The sequence below is a fragment of the Rhea pennata genome, chromosome 17, assembly GCF_028389875.1.
Source record: "Rhea pennata isolate bPtePen1 chromosome 17, bPtePen1.pri, whole genome shotgun sequence".
In the NCBI taxonomy this organism is placed as follows: Eukaryota; Metazoa; Chordata; class Aves; order Rheiformes; family Rheidae; genus Rhea; species Rhea pennata.
This window is the reverse complement of record NC_084679.1, coordinates 10257504-10275953: the sequence shown is the minus strand read 5'-3', so window position 1 is coordinate 10275953 and position 18450 is coordinate 10257504. Positions and strand designations below refer to the sequence as shown.

General features: G+C 40.3%; 1 protein-coding gene across 1 annotated transcript in view; it reads right to left on the bottom strand.

Moving 5' to 3' along the window:
- The window catches only part of LOC134148377 (peripheral-type benzodiazepine receptor-associated protein 1-like), a 32881-nt gene that overhangs the window by 8491 nt on the left and 5940 nt on the right, over nucleotides 1-18450 (bottom strand). Inside the window, exon 3 of the mRNA XM_062590358.1 lies at nucleotides 17525-17662. Coding sequence (XP_062446342.1) covers nucleotides 17525-17662 — 138 coding nt within the window. The remainder of the gene's footprint in view (nucleotides 1-17524; nucleotides 17663-18450) is intronic.

Here is an 18450-nt window from a genome sequence, read left to right as displayed (position 1 = left end):
AACTATAAATCATAAAATAAACCTAAGTTGTAATTTGATTTGCTTCCTGAGCTTCCCTGATGTCCCTCTCTTTTTTCAGAGCTGAAAGAGCCATACTTATTCTAAAATGTGACTCCTAAGTGTGTGCAATTTATGATGCAAAAGGAGTGGACTCTCCATTGCTGTTTACACTATACATGTGATAAAATCCTCCATCTCTGGAAATAAATAGAAAAAAAGAATCCTTGTGCTTTCAGCTTTGCAGGATTAATTCTTATTGACTAGTAGGATGCTGCACTCTCTGAAATAACTGCAGTGATTTAAGTCTATTACAGCAAAAGGAGAGGACAAGTTTTAAGTGGCAGGTGAAATTCCTCTAATTCAGAAAATGACATTTTATCAAGGAGCGATAGAACCTGGAGAAGTTCTTGAAATAATGTCACATATATAAATGTAATGCTGTGTTTGCCTGTTTCTCCCATGTAGAGTAACAGCAGTGGAAGGCACATCTTCGCTTTGGAATCACCCTGTCTTTGCTTTACCTGGGCTCATCACCATGTAAAACATAGGATCCAAAACACCGAAGAAGGTAAGGAGATGTGAATCGTCTCCCACTTCTACATTGTACATGAAAGTGGAATTGGGGTAAGTTTCCTTCCCCAAAAGCCAGTGGCAGGATGGAAGGGCAAACTGAACAGAGAAATCCTGAGTTTATGAGCAGCTCAGTGGTCCTTGCACCTCCATGCCAAAATTCTGAACCTTATTGGGTTACACACGAAAAAAAATCATTTTTGATGTATTTTTATGCTGACTATTTTTTTCTACTTGAAATGCACACTTGATCCCACCCTCCTAATTGTATATGGCAAAGAGGGGAGAGGAGAAAGCAATGTTTTGTCCATACAGACCAGCAACCAATCCCTTCTTGAAAGCTCTAATTAAAGGTGAAGTAGCGTGAGTGTTTCTTAAATCCACTGCCCTAGTTTAAAAAAACATTTACACAAAGATTCATGGATATAATTTATCTGGAAAAAAATATTAAAAGCCTAAACACATGAACTGTGCGTGTAAGCAAAGCCTCCCTTTGTGCGCTCTCAAAGGGTTCATCCCCCGAAACACATGCGCGCATGCACCCCCCGTGCTGCCGTAAGAGATCCATTTTATAGATTCAAGGACGGCTCTCTCCAAGGGAAGAAGAGACGTTGCCAAGATACCAGATGCGGTTCCATTCAAGACCACTCATAGGAGCAATTCAAGATGAAATCAAATTAGATGTGTTGGTTATACATAGCGCAGCCTGCTCGGGATACTAAATGACAGAGTTTGCCAATAATTAAGTGAAATCTCAGAGATGATGAGTCCCCAGAGCTCTCTAGGTTATGTCAGTCTAATTCTAAGTGTCATCATTATAGCAGCAGAGCAAAATACTCTGCATAGGCCACAGAGCTGGAATTTTTACTGTGGATATTAGCTTTTCATAGCCAGTGCTACAGGGCAGTACTGGGCTTCATTACACATCTTCTGCTATTACACTTGCTTAACCTTTCCCGGTTATAAAGCTCCTGAAACCTGACTCCCACTTAATAATTGATAGTTAGTACTTACTATTTGTAGCAGTATTCATATTCAAAGCACTTTACAAAGAGCTCATTAAACTCCCTGAACCCCCACCCCTGAGGTGTCCAGCATAATTACCCTAATTTTGCAGAAGGGGAAACTGAGGCAGAAAAGTTGTGATTTAGCCTGGGGCTGAAGGACGGTGTTACAGCTCGCAGTAATGCTCAGGTTCTTCTGTGTGGGAGAGGTGGCTGCACTTTTGGTGGCAGGAGGCAGATTGCTAGATGTGCTCCGGGGAGGAAGGTGCGGGGAGTTTCACTGGAAGCACTGGGGAGCCAGAGCGCCCTGGTGCTGAGCACCACAGCCGGTGTGAACCCCTCTGCCGGATGCCTGGGCGGGCCCTGCACTGGTGGAGGCTGCAGGCCCTTGCTGGTCGGGTGGAAAAAGTGCCATTTCCCAATATGCTCTCCCATGACTTCAGCTTCAGCCCGATTTTAGTCTGTCCAGACGGACCCTTTTAATGCTGCCGATATCTATGCCTAACTTTCCATCCTTACAGCTGGGGATGAGCAGACGTGCTTCGGGAGCACAGTGGACCGACTTTGCACAAGGATTCAGAGCACAGCGCAGGTTTGGGCTCAGTTTTTCCAAAACGTGTTCCCAGGGAGGCACAGCCCTGTCGAGGCAAGACAGCCCTGATGGAATCAGGTTATTAGAAGTTTTAGTGCTTTAGTGGTGCCTGTTTTGCTAGTGTGCCTTGCTCCCCTCCCGGTTGTCTGAAATCTACAGTCACGTTCAGAGGGGTAATGACTGTTTCCAGCTTTGCAAGCATTCACTTCAGATTGCTTGGAGTTGAAACTAAGTTTGTGATTTGGGGGGATCTCTGACTGAACAGAAATCCCAGGTTAAAGCAGACGCTCTTCTTGAAAAACAGGAACCCATTTAAACAGAAATATCCTCAATATTAAAAATAAAGAAGTTACTGGCTTAGCAGATATACAGAGTCAGTCTGAAGACTTCCAAGAAGGGCTTTCTCAAAATTAGACGGTGAGAGGGAAAAGACTTGATGATTGTGGCACAAGAGTAGCTGTAACCACCAGCAGCACGCAAGAAGGCAAATCTGCGCTTTTTTAGCCGTGGGGTAGAATACTGAAGGAAGAGGTGCCCCTGCTAGGACCAGACCCTGATTCCACAGTGCGGCAGTACCTCCGTCGGCCCTGTTTGGCCCTGACTGCAGACATTTCTTCGATCTCCCTGCCGAATGACGTGTGCAGCCCTGGCTGCTGGCCCACTGGCACCTCACTGTTGCTTTAGAAAGTCGGCAGACCTCAGCTTACCATCAGGTCCGCACCATGCATGTGAGGGATTGGCAATGCGAAGGGACCTGGCTTTATTCACAGTGCAAAACAGCATCTTTGAGATGACTAGGAGGAAGCTATAAAATTTATAGAAGGTTCTGATAAAGATCTTGGATAGATACGTTCATATTGCTAAAAGATTCAAACCTAAGAGGCTTTTAATTAAAGACCAGGGTACTCAGAGCTATCTTACCAAAGAGGTAATAACATTATTGACTAAATCGCTAACAAAGGCAACTGAAGCAAGGAGTTTAAATGATTTCCAGAGACTGTTCTCCAAGCGAAGGTTAGAGTGAGAGAGCCAGCAGTACAATTAAACCAAATGAGGTCAAGCATGTTGGGCCTTAAGGCCTCTGCCTGCTCCTCAGATTTCTTTTGTTCTTATAATTCAATTATAAAGACCCCCCCTCAAGAACCATTTAACTGTCTCGTAAAGCAGTTTGTAAACTTTTTTATTTTTCTGTAAATTGTCTCCTAAAAAGTGGCTTTCAGCATTTCAGGCAGCGTGGAGTGTACACAGGTTTCATAGGGCCTTTTGTTCTCCTTTGTGCGCCGCATGTGCACGGGCGTTCACGCGCTGGCCAGCGATCTCCCACCGCATCCTCAGCCCGTGCAAGACGTAGGTGGCTGGAAGTGGCAGCTGGTAAAAGCTGTGATGGAGAACTGGAACTGTAATTGTTCGTTCTCTTGCTGTCTCTCGCTCCCTCCACTTCCCACCGCACCATGTTTTCTTTATGCTGCTTCTACATGAGACAGAAAGAGGGGAAACCTTTTTTTTTTTTTTTTTTTTTTTTTTTTTGTACCTAATTTCCTGCCCATTGGGTCACGCATCCCAACCCTCAACATCATAAACGAGCAGGAAAGTCTGCTGGCCAGCAGATGCCTATGTAGATCAATTCACATGTAATTAAACACTTTTAAGATACAGTGCCAGAAATATATTTGTAAAACAGAATTAAGTGGCTGTTTGGTAGCTTCCAAAGGCAAAACTTTGCAGACTGCAGTCCTGCTGTTCACAGTGTCCACTGAACATAAGGGAAGCTCTCATCCTTTGGAGAGCTTGGAGGACCTGTTCTCATGATGCAATTTTTTCCTGTGTAAAGAGGCCAAAACAATTTATTTTCCCCTTTCAAGAAAGAGAGCATCTGAATATCTTGAAACCAGTCCTAGTTCACAATGGCATTTAAGTGCTTACAGAAGAGGGTAGCTATCCAGAAAGGATTAAAAAAACTTCTAAGCAGTTTAAGCATAAAATTCCTGTTCAAATCGGGATTTAGAGATTTAAATAACACAAGGATCTTCGATTTCTGTCTGCATCTTGCCTTGACATCTTTGTAAATCAGGCCCAAGGTAGCAGTCTTCAACTGAGCACAAAGTGAGTGTGTAAACCTCCTACCTAAAAGTGTTCACCTTTGGAACTGAAGGCTCACGAGTGGGAGAATAATTTCTGTCACGTGACGTTCCCAGGAACAGATCTCTACTTGGAAATGAATCTAATGCTAAAGGGGACTGTGCAGTGGCAGGGAGGGAGATTTTTATTCCTTCTTTCTATTATAAGGGAAGCTCCCCTCCTTTGGAGAGCTTGGAGGACCTGGTCCCATCATGCATCTTTTTCCTGGGTAAAGAGGCCAAAACCTGTTAAGAAGGAGCATCTGAAGATCTTGAAATTAACCATTACCACAAAGACAACTTGGCCGAGACCCTGGAAGCAGCACTGGCAGCTCCTGCTGAGCACGAGGATGTTGCTGTGTCCAGGGGAGTGCCCGGGCTGCGATCTCGTCCCAGGCTGGCGCTCGGAGGCACCGGCCAGCTGAACCGGCTGCAACGTGCCAGTCTCCGCTCCGAGGTCCTCGCTGCTTCGCCCCACCTCTGTTCCCCATCCTGCACACGAGCGGGTTTAACGGGGTGGCTCCGAGTCTCCTGGAAGGGAGGAATACTTACCTGTTTTTAGCACTGCTGAACTGCAAGGAAGAGCCAAGCGAGCAGCAACGCTGGAGTGGCTGGGGGTGTAAGAGAGGAACTCAGAACTCGCTGAGCGACTGATCCCTCTTACAAGGTTAAGCTCCTCTTTCTCAGTTTGTTAAAATCTTGCGCCTCCTTCCCCAAAGGAGAGAAATGTCAATACAGGAAAGAAAAAAGATAAGTTAATGCAACATTCAGGTTGCAGAGCTAGAGATTTCGGAAATGCTGAGGTAAGACGCCCTTGTCGGTGCTAACTCAGCCGCACTGCACACAGGCAGTAGAGCAGGCTTGTTTCACTGGTCGCACGCATAGATTAATGCAATTACCTTTATTAAAATATATCCCAAGTATACAGCATGGGCAGTGTGGCTATTTATTTTGCTCTTATAATGCTTTTTATTGCCTTTTAGACATATTGCCTCCCCGATCTGTTAATTGATTGGCATTTCATTTCTATGTTATTTTAGAGAACTAATATCGTCATCTCCTGCCATCATATTGCTTGCTGCTAACTGTCGAGTTGTGTGTGTGGTGGACAGGGTGGCATATCTAAGCACTCATGAAGCACAATGCCCAGGACTGCTGTCCTCTCCCATCGTGGGACCTACAGATTCACTTGTACGCATCTAAACTACCTGCAAGCCCAGTTGCACTTGCTAGATGGCAAAGAAGATTTCAGCTGAGAAACTGCTTTTATTACTGTAAAAAAATTAATGCAAAATGTCAAATATTTCACACCCAAGCCGATACTGGCAAAAAGCCAGAAGTATTCTGGTTTCGCTTGGGGTGTGAATATATTTGATCATGTGTAATTCAAAAGCTTTTATTTCAAAGGAAAGAGACAGTGTGTTGCAATAGATTTTGTAGTGATAAATATCAACTGTGCCACTTCACTCCCAAAAGGGGTTTCCCACAGTTCTATAGTAATATACAGTTCAAAAGGCCATACTGAGATTTATAGAGCTGTATATTCCAGAAATGGCATACGAGTCACTTTGCTCAGCTAAAGTGGATTTGACTTGCAGCCTTCACTGTTCTGCCTGCCTGGAAAAGCAGCCACCGGTCCCAGCGTTCCAGCAGGCCCGAGTGATTAGTGAATGCGTGGCAGCTGGGTCGTTCAAATCTGTACAAGCAGGTAATCTAGCAAGTCCTGAGTCATATGACTAGATATTCTAGACGCTTTCAAAAGAATTTGGCCATGAGATTTAGTCAGGTTGGAGTGAAAGGATAGAAATTCATTTAAATCGGGGGCGTCAGAGGAGCTGATAACAGCAGTGAATTTGGCCCTCTCCAAGCATTTATTATTGTTATTATAAACTGTTCTTACGTTGTCCAAAGAACACGTGTTTCCTCTTTCTGCATTTGAAGCCTCACTCGAGTGCTAACCCGCTTGTGTAGCAATAGCTTTTACTTGTGAATTTCCATTAAATGCCCCAAAATACTTTCTCTGAAGATAGTGAGAAGATTTCCGCTAAATTTATTAGGGACATGGTTGGATCCATACTGAAGGAAACTCGCACAGAAAGACTCATTCAGTAATAGCTTTAACAAGTGTGTTTGTGTTTGAAGCATCTGGATGAAGCACCATCTGTAAGCCATGTCCCAAAGTCATTTCCCAGTTCACATTCATTCAGAGATCAATGGGAGCTTTGACTGCGTAAGAACTGAGTAGGCTGTTGGAGTTGGCCTTATGTTGCATTGTTCTGACCTAATACAGCTGCAGTCTCTTTGAAAATGCGAACCTCTCTTAGGGGAGAAAAAAAAAAAAAAAAAAGGTGTCACACCTTAAAAAAAGCACATGGACATTTAAAAATATTTCATTAAAATCCATAATAACCTGAAAGTCATTCATGTTATTTTAAGTCTTCAGGTAATCATGTTTTCTCCTATCAGAAACCACTACTTACAATGTTGTTTCTTACAGAGTTCTGCCAAAATGGAGACAATTTCAAAGAAAAACAACTTTATAAACCTGCTTGCATTCTCTGCTTCATATAAAGAATGTATATAGATCCATTAGGGTTCTAGCATTTAAAGGTTTACCCTTACAGAAAAATGCAGTATCTGTCTCCATCATTTACAGATTTCCCATGCAATTTTTACTATGTGCCCTGGAGGACCTTAAGGGACAGGAATTTGGGAGCCGTGTGGAAATACCAGATTTCTTAAATGGACTGGAATTACTGGTGGTGAGTTTCAATAGCAAATGTGCAAATTTTCAAGCACCTGTGAACAGAAGTATGCACCTAGATTTTCAGTCTGTAGGTGTTCAGACATTGGAATAGCATGGAGAAGAGCAGTGAAAGTTTTGTTATTGAATGGCATCCCAAGAATTTCATACATGAAAGACAAGACCTAAAAGAGGACTGCATAATAGCTGACCCATGAGCTTATGTGGCCTGCCGAGAACTTTGTTAGAGCAACCACAATGCTCTAGTAAACGCATGTTTTTGGGTGCCTGCTTACACATAGCGTGGCACACCGCTGGAATGACATGGAGCCTGCACACGGTTAGGACACATGGAGATTTGCTACCTCTCAGCCATTCAAATAACTTTAAAATCAAGAAAGATTTTTCCTCCTGACAACCTGCAGCAGTACTTCAGTTCTCCAGGAGATAAATGCGCAGGCACCTAGTGGACCGGCAGCTGGATGGCGCAAAGGGTTGCAATCTATCGCAGACCGAACATGTCTACAAAAAGGCAGACGTGGAAAGAGAGGGTAAGTGCTCTGCTCAGTTCAGCACTTGTGAGACTTCAGCTAGATTGCTGTACCTCGTCCGGGAGTCCGCAGTTTGAAAAGAGCAAAACTGGGGAAGGAGAGCAAGAGAGGGAAGTAAAGTGATAAGAGGTTTAGAAAACATGACCTGGGAGAACAGGCTAAAAGAACTATCTTTGTCAGGTTTAGAAAAGAGATGAGGGAAGCTGCAAGTCTCCAAGCGTATAAACGGTATTTTTATTTTGTACTTTAAGAAGTCAGCCAATTGTTTTTTAGGTTTGCCGAAGTAGAACAAGAGGTAGTTGGCTTAATTTGCAACAAGGGATATTAGGTTGAATCGTGGAGCTTTATTTCTGACTAGATGGGTAGTTAAGCACTGGAACAGGCTATTAAGGGAGGATGTGGAATCCCAGAGAGTAAAGTTTTTAGAGTAAATCAAGCAGTCATTTGCCAGTCATTTGCCAGCTAACGGTTATATTTATTCCCTGATTTCTCCCTACTTTTCTAGCAATTTTTGCTAACTACCCCAACAGAGTTGAAACTTGTGATTCCAAGATGGGATGCATAGAAGAAATACAGAGGGATCTGCAGAAATTTTGTTGATTATTTTTTAATAAATAGTTATTTAAATTGTACTGTTGGGAAGACTGAAGTTCAAGGACCAAACTCAATCCACTGAAATTACAGGAAAACCTCAGTGAGACAGAGGTTTAAATGCATATTTAAACCATTGATTTTCCTCTCAAGAAAGAGGAAAAAGAGCAAAAACAAACAAACAAACCCCAAATGCCTGCTTAACTCTGAATTTAGACACAATCTTTTCTATGGTTTGTAAAAAATAAACCTGTTCTATTTTTGTGTATAACTTTACCTCCTGAATTTGGTGTGGACATGGCGGCTTATTAACGGGCTTCCTGAAAGTGGCCTCAGCCAGCATGGACTACCCCAAAATAACTAGAAGTGGGTTAATCAAGTAAGCTAAAATGAAACAAATGGCATCAGATACAACAGTTATAAATGCTAATCACAGCTTCAACATTAAAAATACTTGGGAAATTCAGAGTGTCTGGGAATAGATATCATCAACCAAAAATCTTTATTTAAGTATTTTACCTTGAGTAACATCCAATTAATTGTGAGGTTCTTTAAGTTGTTCCACATCCATTACAGATTTCCTGTAAACAGACGCAGGAGAACAGGTCGGTCAGCCTAGCAAGACATAGTTCCAAAGTGTCTGAATTCAAGTAACAAAGATTTTGGGTTAGTTTCTATTTGGCATACAAATATCAAAACTCTCAGTTTACAATGAATAACACAGTTTAACTCATTTTTACTTTTTGACTCCCAGGTTTATTCATATTTATTTTATTATTAAATTAAATTTATTTCCTATTTACATATATTTAGTGCTTGATCCAGAAAAGCTGAGGAACACCAGCAGAGAGCAGGATGTGAAGCACTTCATGCAGTTTTCACCTTTGTGTATTTTCAGATGTTGCCATCTTCCCACTTAGCTTAAGGTGGCATCCAGTGGAATCCCTGTTTTCTTAGGGGCTTCAAAAAGCTGCTGATGCTCCAGCTTCCTGTTTGCTAACATTATAAATGAAGCCTGTCATGAAAACTCCAATGCAATGAGACAGTTTATGTTCCAAATTGTGCTTAGAAAAAGACATTTTAAAGAGACACGTGTCACCCTCAAAGCCACAATGAGCAATGCTTTGCCTGCAGTTGAGAGAAAAATGAGATTATCTTGGAAAAGTGTCAGTGTTATGCCTTTCCATCTCTAGATGCAGTCACATATCTATTGACTTGGCTGATCTATTCTGGTTATACCCTATTAGAATCATAAAGATACCATATTTACAACAAATGCACGCTTCTACTTGAAAGTATACACACTGATGTTGGGAATAATATATAAAATGGTTATAGCCTTAAACTGAGCTTATTCTCATTTCTCATTATCATATGTTACAGTAGAAAATACTTTCAAAAACAAGCTACCAGCTTACTTTCACAGTGACTCTGAACATTTGAAGTCAGTAACTGAAATAAAAATAAAATTACCTATAAAACTTACTTTATAAAAGAGGGATGGCATTTATATTCGGAGTATCTTTGATTTCCATAGATATCTTTATTAAAAGCTATTCATACAAATGCCAAACACCTAACATTGCAGAATAAATCATACTGGGCATAGATGAGTTACATGCAAGGATTAGAACAAATTTGCCACTCTTCTAAGCAACCAGGATGAATCCTGGTTTGACTGAACTTGCAAGTAACAGGCCTATGGATTTCAATGAGAGAATAATTTGATCCATGCAATTGCTTCTGTCTCTTTCTTTGATATTACTGTAATTGCTTCTTCTTTAATCCAAAACAGCTGAGATAGAAAGGAAAAGCCACATATGTCTGTATAAGAAAAGGCAATACATAATGTTAAAAAAATGCGTCATCAAAGGTGAAACCATTTAAAATGCAAAACAGATACTAGTGAGGTGACAAATTCAAGCTCTTACTCAGGGTTTTTATGTAAGATCTTTCAAGTATTCATTTGCCAGGAATACTTGTTTAAATTTTTTAATGTATTCAGTTAGTCATATTTGGTTCTCTTTTATGTCCACTTCTCATGAATCACTTGACAGATGGACTTCTACAGGCACATCCCTTTGGGGAAAGTAAATTTTAAGTCATAATAAGAACATAAGACCTGCCATACTGGATCAGAGCAAAGGTCTATCTAGTCCATACCCTGATTCTGGCAGTAGCCAAGAGCAGTATATTAGATTATAACGGTAACGGCTTTGATCTTTCAGCGAGTATTAAGTTGGTGACTAAGCAGAAAATGAAAAGAAATCCCAAGAGCAGAGTATTCCAAAACTCGGAAGAAACAGCAAGTGAAGCCATTTCTCCTTATACTTCAAACCGAGCTCTCGTTCCCTGTCTTACACGAACCATGTATCAGGCTGATTAGCTGCCGCAGAGGTGTTACCCTCGCAGGGAGTGCTGAGGTTGCTGAACCATAAACACAGCGTTGTGCACCGACAGCATTTATTTCTCCCTTGTTACATCCTCTTGCCTAGCTAGGTAAAACTCCTTCAGGGTCCTATGGTCTGTCGTGTTTCTGTTGTAAAATGGAAATACATAATTAAACTCTAACAAACGAAGGAAACATGGAGGGAAAATAAATGGTTGGAGGGGAGAGGAATGCCGAGCAGGCACCAGGAGGTCAGCCTGGGCGCAGCTTCAGTGCTCGCCGTGGTGAGCAGTCCTACCTGAAGGGATAAGTCGTTTTAGAAATTTGGAGTCATAGTACACATGCAATGTCTAAAAGCTGTTGTGCTCTCATTTGCAGAGTTAGAACTTCACCTTTTCCCAGGGAGATTGTACCTAAGCGTTCTGAAGATTTAACTCATCTTTTTAATTACTGCTTTTTAATTACTGTCTCAATGAAATTTCATCTGTGATAACAACAGTCCTCCCGGAGACCCAGCAGGAATTCTAACAGGTAAATTAAATAATCGAGTAAATTATAAAGTTTAAATCTAGCAGTCATTGCAGTGAAACCTACACCTAATGTACATGCTTTTTGTAACTTAAGTCCTTTAGGAAATCTTGGAAAAAAAAGAATTTAGCCTGCCAGAATCTACAAGGATCACTAATAATTTGTTGATCGGCCTTAGGTTCATTAAATACATGCACTTCATTATCTGATTAATTCAGAGGCAGGTTTGCAATCAGTGATGAAATGTTTAAGATTCTTCTGATCTGGCCTCCACAACCTCCTGCAGCTCTTTAGAAAAGCTAATCAGATTGAATTTTCCACCATGCTGTTTGTTGTAGCCCTAATGGAAGACAATCACTTTAAAATTACACACTTGGCAGGTAATTTCTAAAAGCCAAAAGCCGTAGAAGCAGTGTTCTCCCTGGAATGTCTCCCTTCTCTTTTCTTTGCTAGGATAAGGTAAGCAATAGTGGTTTCTGATAGAATTTGGGGGGCTAATTTTACAATATAAAATACAATGAAATGCTGCTGAAAATACATTTACGTCTTTACTGTGCTTCTTGTCTTATGACTGCCCTTTCAGAAATGGCTAGTAGTGTATGAGGAGTTTGGTTTAAAACTCAGAAGTGTTTCCTACTTTATAATTTGTTTATCCAAAAGCAATAAAACCTTTCTTCTTGTGCTCTTATCTTGGGATGAGTAATATCAGTTAAAAAAAAATGAGGACAACTTTCTGATGTTTGTGTTTCATAGATAAGATGTTATAAACTCTGTGTGGAACTTTCTAGTTCCTGTGAGATCTAGAGGAAAAGTATGATGACATGTAGTGGAAAAAGAATCAGAAACAAAGATGAACTAAAATACAGGGCATTATTAAGTGTCTAACAACTTAATTTTCTGTGAATTATGAGAACAAGTGGATGCTCATCTACTGTACCCACAGTGCTCCTCCTGAAGGCTAGCTGGATGGGGAACACAGCAGAGACACAGCTCCAATCAACAATGGAGCGAGAAACTCAGTTTTTCCATCTATTTTAGGGGAACAGGTCTTTTCAGTGAACTATGTGTGAAGAACCTTGGACCACGGGGGCAGATCCAAGGTGGTATAGCACCTCACCTGGTGTTCTCTGCTACTTTCACAAGAAACCCATCATTTCTCCCTCTCATGGTCAGAGGTCCATCTGTGGCTTGACTGAATGTGTCTGCTCTCTCAAAGTGTGAGAAGATGGGAACATGTCCTCTCATGTGGCTGGGCAGGTGCCCGTAGGCATGTGAGCTAAAGATGGTTGTCTGATAGCATGTGGCCAGAACTGAGCCCATTATTTAATGGAAGATGCCAGTATTTTGGCTGTGCAGAGGACATGTTTTTTCAAATTGTGGGGAGTAGATTGTGTAAGGAATAATCTTTATTGATTTATCATAAGAAGGTTCCTATCTACACCACCTTCTCTGCCTTGCCAAAAGATGCCCCATACGCGCTTACTTGCCTGCAATAAAGGGCAAGCACCCATCCACAGAACACCATGAAGAAGTTTGCACACATTCATAATACAGATGAGTATCTTTGTCAGCCAGCATGCTCTAATGTACCAGCCTCAAGGGCTGGATCCTACATTTGGGATCTATCTTCTAGTCACAGGCTGGGCTTGTGCACAGCTAGGTGTATAATACCAACTCTCCTTCCTCCTTCTACATGGATGTGACAGCTTGAGTAGGAAGCATTAGTTGTGCTCAGGTCATGAGAATGAAATGTGCTGTGCAGGAAAGGTCATGGGGTAACAGTAATAGCCAAATATATTGTCTTAGTGTGCATGACACTCCTGACTTTCACTGGTTAGAACAGTATTAGGTTTTTGAAACACTGAAAACTTGTAAAACTAGACCTGGCTTAATATGGCAACATTCTACAGGGTGCTCTATCAAATGTGTAGAGGTACCCGAACAGAGGAACAATGTAAGCAGTGCTTGGGAAGGGCAACTACTGGTGCCCCTCCAGACTATGTCAGCTTTGCTCTAAAAGAGTATTTCTTGAAGGAAATACTTTTGGAGTGAGTGACCCATGCATGATGTGTCTTGTCTCTGTGTTATGGGGTTATTTCATGGACCACCTGTGGACTGCTCTGCGTGAGTGCATCTGGCAGCACTGCTCATCTACTCGTCATAGCACATACCTGTGGGCCTGTGTGCTCAAAGGGCTGAATTTCACTATTATTATTTCCCTATTATTCCTCAATAGTTCTTCAGACTATGGGTGAGAACAAAATGTATCTTTAATATAAATTTGTGGGTTTATGGATTTACTTAAATGCAGCCATTAGACATGAAAATAATCATCAGTCATCTAATGCCAGCTCCTTGTGAATGTGCAGTTGTTTTTGTAGTATTTTTCATTCTTCTGACTAGTCTGGCTTTGATTTTGAGAAATTTCCATTATTTGAAATAAAAAGAGCACCTTCTGAGGTGTCAGACTTGCCATTTTCAATAACACATTATACAACTATATTCCCAAATTATCTTCTCAACACTCTAACACATCCATCCTTTGCTGGATGATATAATCATTGTCCTTCATCCATCTAATCTTTCGGTGAATTTGCAGCTTGTGTGGATGATGGTATCTCAGGCAACGGTATTTTTTAGTGGTAATCATGATGCTTTACTTGATGCCACGGGAAAACCCAGTGCTACGCGTACTACTACTGTATTTTCCTGTCTTACCTGGCTCAGCACTAGCCTGTGTGATCTCCAGTCTGGTGACCCAGGATGTGCCCTACACAATGGCAAACAGCCCAATTCACAGCTAATACGCCACAAAATAGTGTCTGGCTCATTATCCTACTAGTTTCTACAAATGGTGTTGGGTCCACAGGCTTGATGGCTGATCCATGCTTTTAGCAATGGTACAATGCGCTCCTTCCCAGCAGGTGCTGCCAAAGATGCGTTACCATGCTGTGCTCCTACCACAGCTGTGGCTTCCCCGCAAAGGCCACCGAAGCCACCTCTCAAGCTGGCACTGCACTGCCCCATCTTCGCCCCTGACTTCACCAAGTCCAATCCTCAGGGCCTTCACTTGCTCCAGACCGCTAGATGACTCCTTTGTCTGTTATTGATTCTATACCTGAAGCTATAGAATCAGATAAAGTGACTCTTGTGTCCCCTCAATCCTTTCTACACTGCTTGAGCTCATACTATCTACCTTCCTTAGTAAAACATATTATAAAAGATGTCTTTACACTTTTTTCCCTAATTAGGGGAGTGAGATTTAAACTTCTTCCAGTGCCAGTGAAACATACTTCATAGTAGGAGGAGAAGGAGATTTAAATAAATAAATAAGGATTAAAACAACTTCTCTACAGTTTGTTTACTGTAAAGTGCTTTTTAACTTTTGCCTTTACGTGCCTTGACTCCTATAATCTCTTCCCTCTCATCATGCCCAAGTTTAGATGCTTTTTGTAACACTCCAATGGGATAACAAAAATGGTTTTAAGTGCAACTACATTTCTGTAATGAAGTAATCCTAAACTAACTTGTATCAGAGGACCAAAAGCTAGAAAGTCAAGCTTGGCTGAAAACTCAGATTTGTTTTTTAAACAAGCTTATTCAAACTGAAGATGCATATTAAGATGTGTAAAAACTACATGAAGAAAGAAAAACACATCACTTCCATTTAAAAACTACTGCAATGGAGAGAAATGCAGAACACATGGATGAAACATGAGTGTTTTGATTAGAGTTCTTCTTAACATACACTGAAGGCAGTACTAAAACTATTTTGGACAGAAGTGGTATTTAACTTAAAAACACCCTTCAGGGAATGCTGCCACTGGTTTCCTGGGCTCTGCTGCCATCTAATGGTATTATCTATAGTTCTGTAAGTCACTCATTTCAAACAGCCAGCTTTCTACATTGGTAAGACTAACAGCAAGGGTTTGTTTGTTTGTTTGTTTGTTTTTGTATTCTAGAAGTCTAGAAAATGTATGTTAGAATGTTAAAATTGGTTAGAAAAGTCAATGATAGAGAGAAATAGTTTTTCTTACTACCACAGGATGGATCAAAATGCAAGATTTTTTGAGCAAAGCGCTATAGACTAAAACCTCTAGCAATAACTAAGAGAAGCAGTGTTACATTGATAGCAAGCTTAAATTTTCAGTACTCTGCATCTCCCTTGAAAACTAGCTATAGCTTACAAATTGGAAAGATTTAGAAAATATGTATTTTAAATTATTGATGGGTCTTTACGAAAGAATAAAAGTCAGAACAGATCCTTGGATTGTGTTAATTTATACAATGTAATCTGCCCACAGATGTCCAAGTATCTATGGAAGATACAAATTTGGTACTCTGAAACACTGTGGATAACTCATGCTAGATCTATCACCTTAAATGTACAAAATCCTTACTCAGAGATAAATTAATCACTCGGTCACAGAACTAAATGGAAAGTAACAGCAAAACAATCTTAACTGAGATTTTTACATGTTTAAAAGTACCATTCAGTGAAGGACAAAGCCAAATATTGAAAAAATATAAGGAACTGCTTTATTGTAATAAAGGCTTACTTAAAAACAAGCTATCTCCAACATGAGGTTTTCAAAAAACAAAAACTGAACAAAATTTGTACCATAAAAAAAGTGAAATAGCAAAATTAACAATGCTATAAAAAGAGAGTAAACCTTCCATTAGTCTAAACAAATAATTAGCTTAAAGAGTATTCTTTATAAATAAATATTTCAATATTCACTACTTTAAAACTACTCTACATACAACTGAAACTCCAAGTCACTCCTCACAGTACTTATAGTCGGAGCCAATCATACACTAGAAATAAGGCAAGTATTTAAGTATGAAAAAAAAATCTAAAAGCTAACAAGTAAAATTAGTTTATTTCAGGGAAACAACCCCATACGGGGGGGGAGATATTTTAATCTGCTCCAGAAGACAAAAACAATGCAAAGTGCACAAAAGGTAATGCTGTTTCTAGGTGTAACTCAGCGTAGGTGAACTTCCACACAGAGATGGAATTGCTGCAAAACTGGATAGCTTGGTGCTAACCAAACAATATTGTTTCTTTAAAATTTGTGCAAAGCATACCGGTATCTGAGGACATGTAGCACTTGCATTGGGCAATATTATCCAGCTCATGTCTTAGCACAAGAATGTTTTTAGTATTGACTCCTCTGTGAAGCATCAACGCATGCCTATTTTTGGTACAAATGCCTGTGTTTAATACATCTTGAGACAGAAAACAACTGGTACATTAACGCTACTCTTTGGATGTCAATGAAAAACTACTTGGTTCAACTAGAACAGAATATTGGGTTTGTTTTTTTTTTCTTTTTTGGGGGGGGGTGGTTTTGCATGTACAGAGCTAGAAATACTATACCTATCTAACACGGGGAAGAGACATTTGTGTGTTAATATAATCAAAGTAAAATCAAAGAAAGAGGAAATGTGTTGCTTTTTTTTTCTTTTTAAGTTTCTTCTAGATAAAATGAAAGTCAGTGGGAACAACTGTGTGGGTTCCTTTTCCTGTTGGTTGAAGGAGTGTCTTCCATAATACTAAAATCTCAGGTAAACAGAATCTGTATAGAAAATATGCCACAAGGCTAGGTACTGCTATGAAAGGGCTCTATAATAACCTATTAAAGTACCTCTGCAGCTGCTCTCCTACTGCAGTGCTCCGCTTCAGTCTGCACAGAACTGCTCTCTTTTTCTGAACAAAACTTGGAATCAAAGAGAGCTAAAAAGGGCAATTGAATTGTTACGTTTTAGCTGAAGACCTGCTGAAAAATACTAAAAGCTCGTGTCAGTTGCTTGAAAAAAAAATCTATTTGGTAGAGGCAGCTACATTCTACCTTGGCAAGGTTTCTGCCACATATATTTAAAAGCATACAGATTGCATTTTTGTGCATTTTCATGCATGCCTGTCATACTAGTTTTTAGTGATGCTCACATTTTTCATCTCTATCTAAAATTGTGCCTTTGCTTTGCTCATAAGCTGAATTCTTCTTTTTTTTTACAATTGTCTTTTAAACATTTCTGTTTTCTACTTTTTCTCCCATGAGAAAGCTTTTAGGAAATCGAAAGGGATGAGGCCTCCCTGCCCATCTAACTCCCTATAGTAAAATTAATCATCATCCACAGACCCAAATGCTGGACAAGTTGCATGCAAGTTTACTTTCCACATCTATGCTTAGTGAGGTCTCCCCTGCAGGACAGAGACAGTGACCATTGCTTTGGAAGTAGCTGTTCAACCTTGCTCTCATTCCAGCTGTGTTTTGTGTGAGATGAACTATTCTCTCTTTTCTGTTCTGCTAAGTTCATTCTCTTTTCTTAAGTAATGGAATGTTGTCTTAGCAGTTGTTTCATTGTTATTTTTCCACCTGTGCCTCACATACTACATTATAGGAAATACACTTTGCTTTTCCTGCATATTCACCTCCACAAATATCATGAGTATCTTTGTCAGCAGTCGCCTTTATAATCTGCCTTTCTTTAAATGGCAGTTTATCTTCAGCTGCATCAAAATCAGGGGACATAGATACAGGATCATAGTGGAAAAAGTGCCAGAAATACCCTTACAGAACTATCATTATTAATCTCCTCTGACACTGGGCTGGAAAACAAATATGCCAACGCTTGGTTTATGCTCTAAGTTATGCTCATTTTTCTGCTCCAAGCCTACTTAGAAGGAAAAGCTGGAGATTCCTACAGGCTAGGACTATTATGATCTGCAGTGTCTATGCTATTTAGTTCCTGAACACCTAAATCCAAGCCCTCTTCTTCTTCCAAGATATCTGAAAGACCGTAATTATGGCTGTGATAATCAGGATAATTCAACTTCCAGTTTCCCATTCTTGATGTCTGGCCACCTTCTTTTTCCCCTTTAGATTGTCCCACACTGGAGATTTCTTCAGGTAACTCCTGTATTTGTTTCTTATCAGTAGAATCACATAGAATTTCCTGGACAGAGAACTGGTTTGTTCCAGTGTCTCTAGGACTAAATTTCTCCAGTTCAAGCTGACTAAAATATAGATGTACAGAGCTCAAACAAGCTCCATTGTCTTCCTTAGCATCTCTTTGAGCAGTGAACAGTTCTGCTGAATTTTCATCAGAATCAACATAATGGACCATTCTAGACTTGTTGATGTTGCTTTTGACTGGCAGATTTTCAAGTAAATTGCTTTTAAGGACACAGTGTTTTTCTGTTTTATTCCTCTGAACATCCTCAATATCCTCTGATATCCTAAAACCTAATAATTCTTCATGCCATGTAGCAGGAAAGCTAAGTCTTGATGACTGCGCATGGACTGCTGCCTGCTGGTAAGTTTGTAAGCGTTCATTATCTTCATTTTCTGCAGTGCA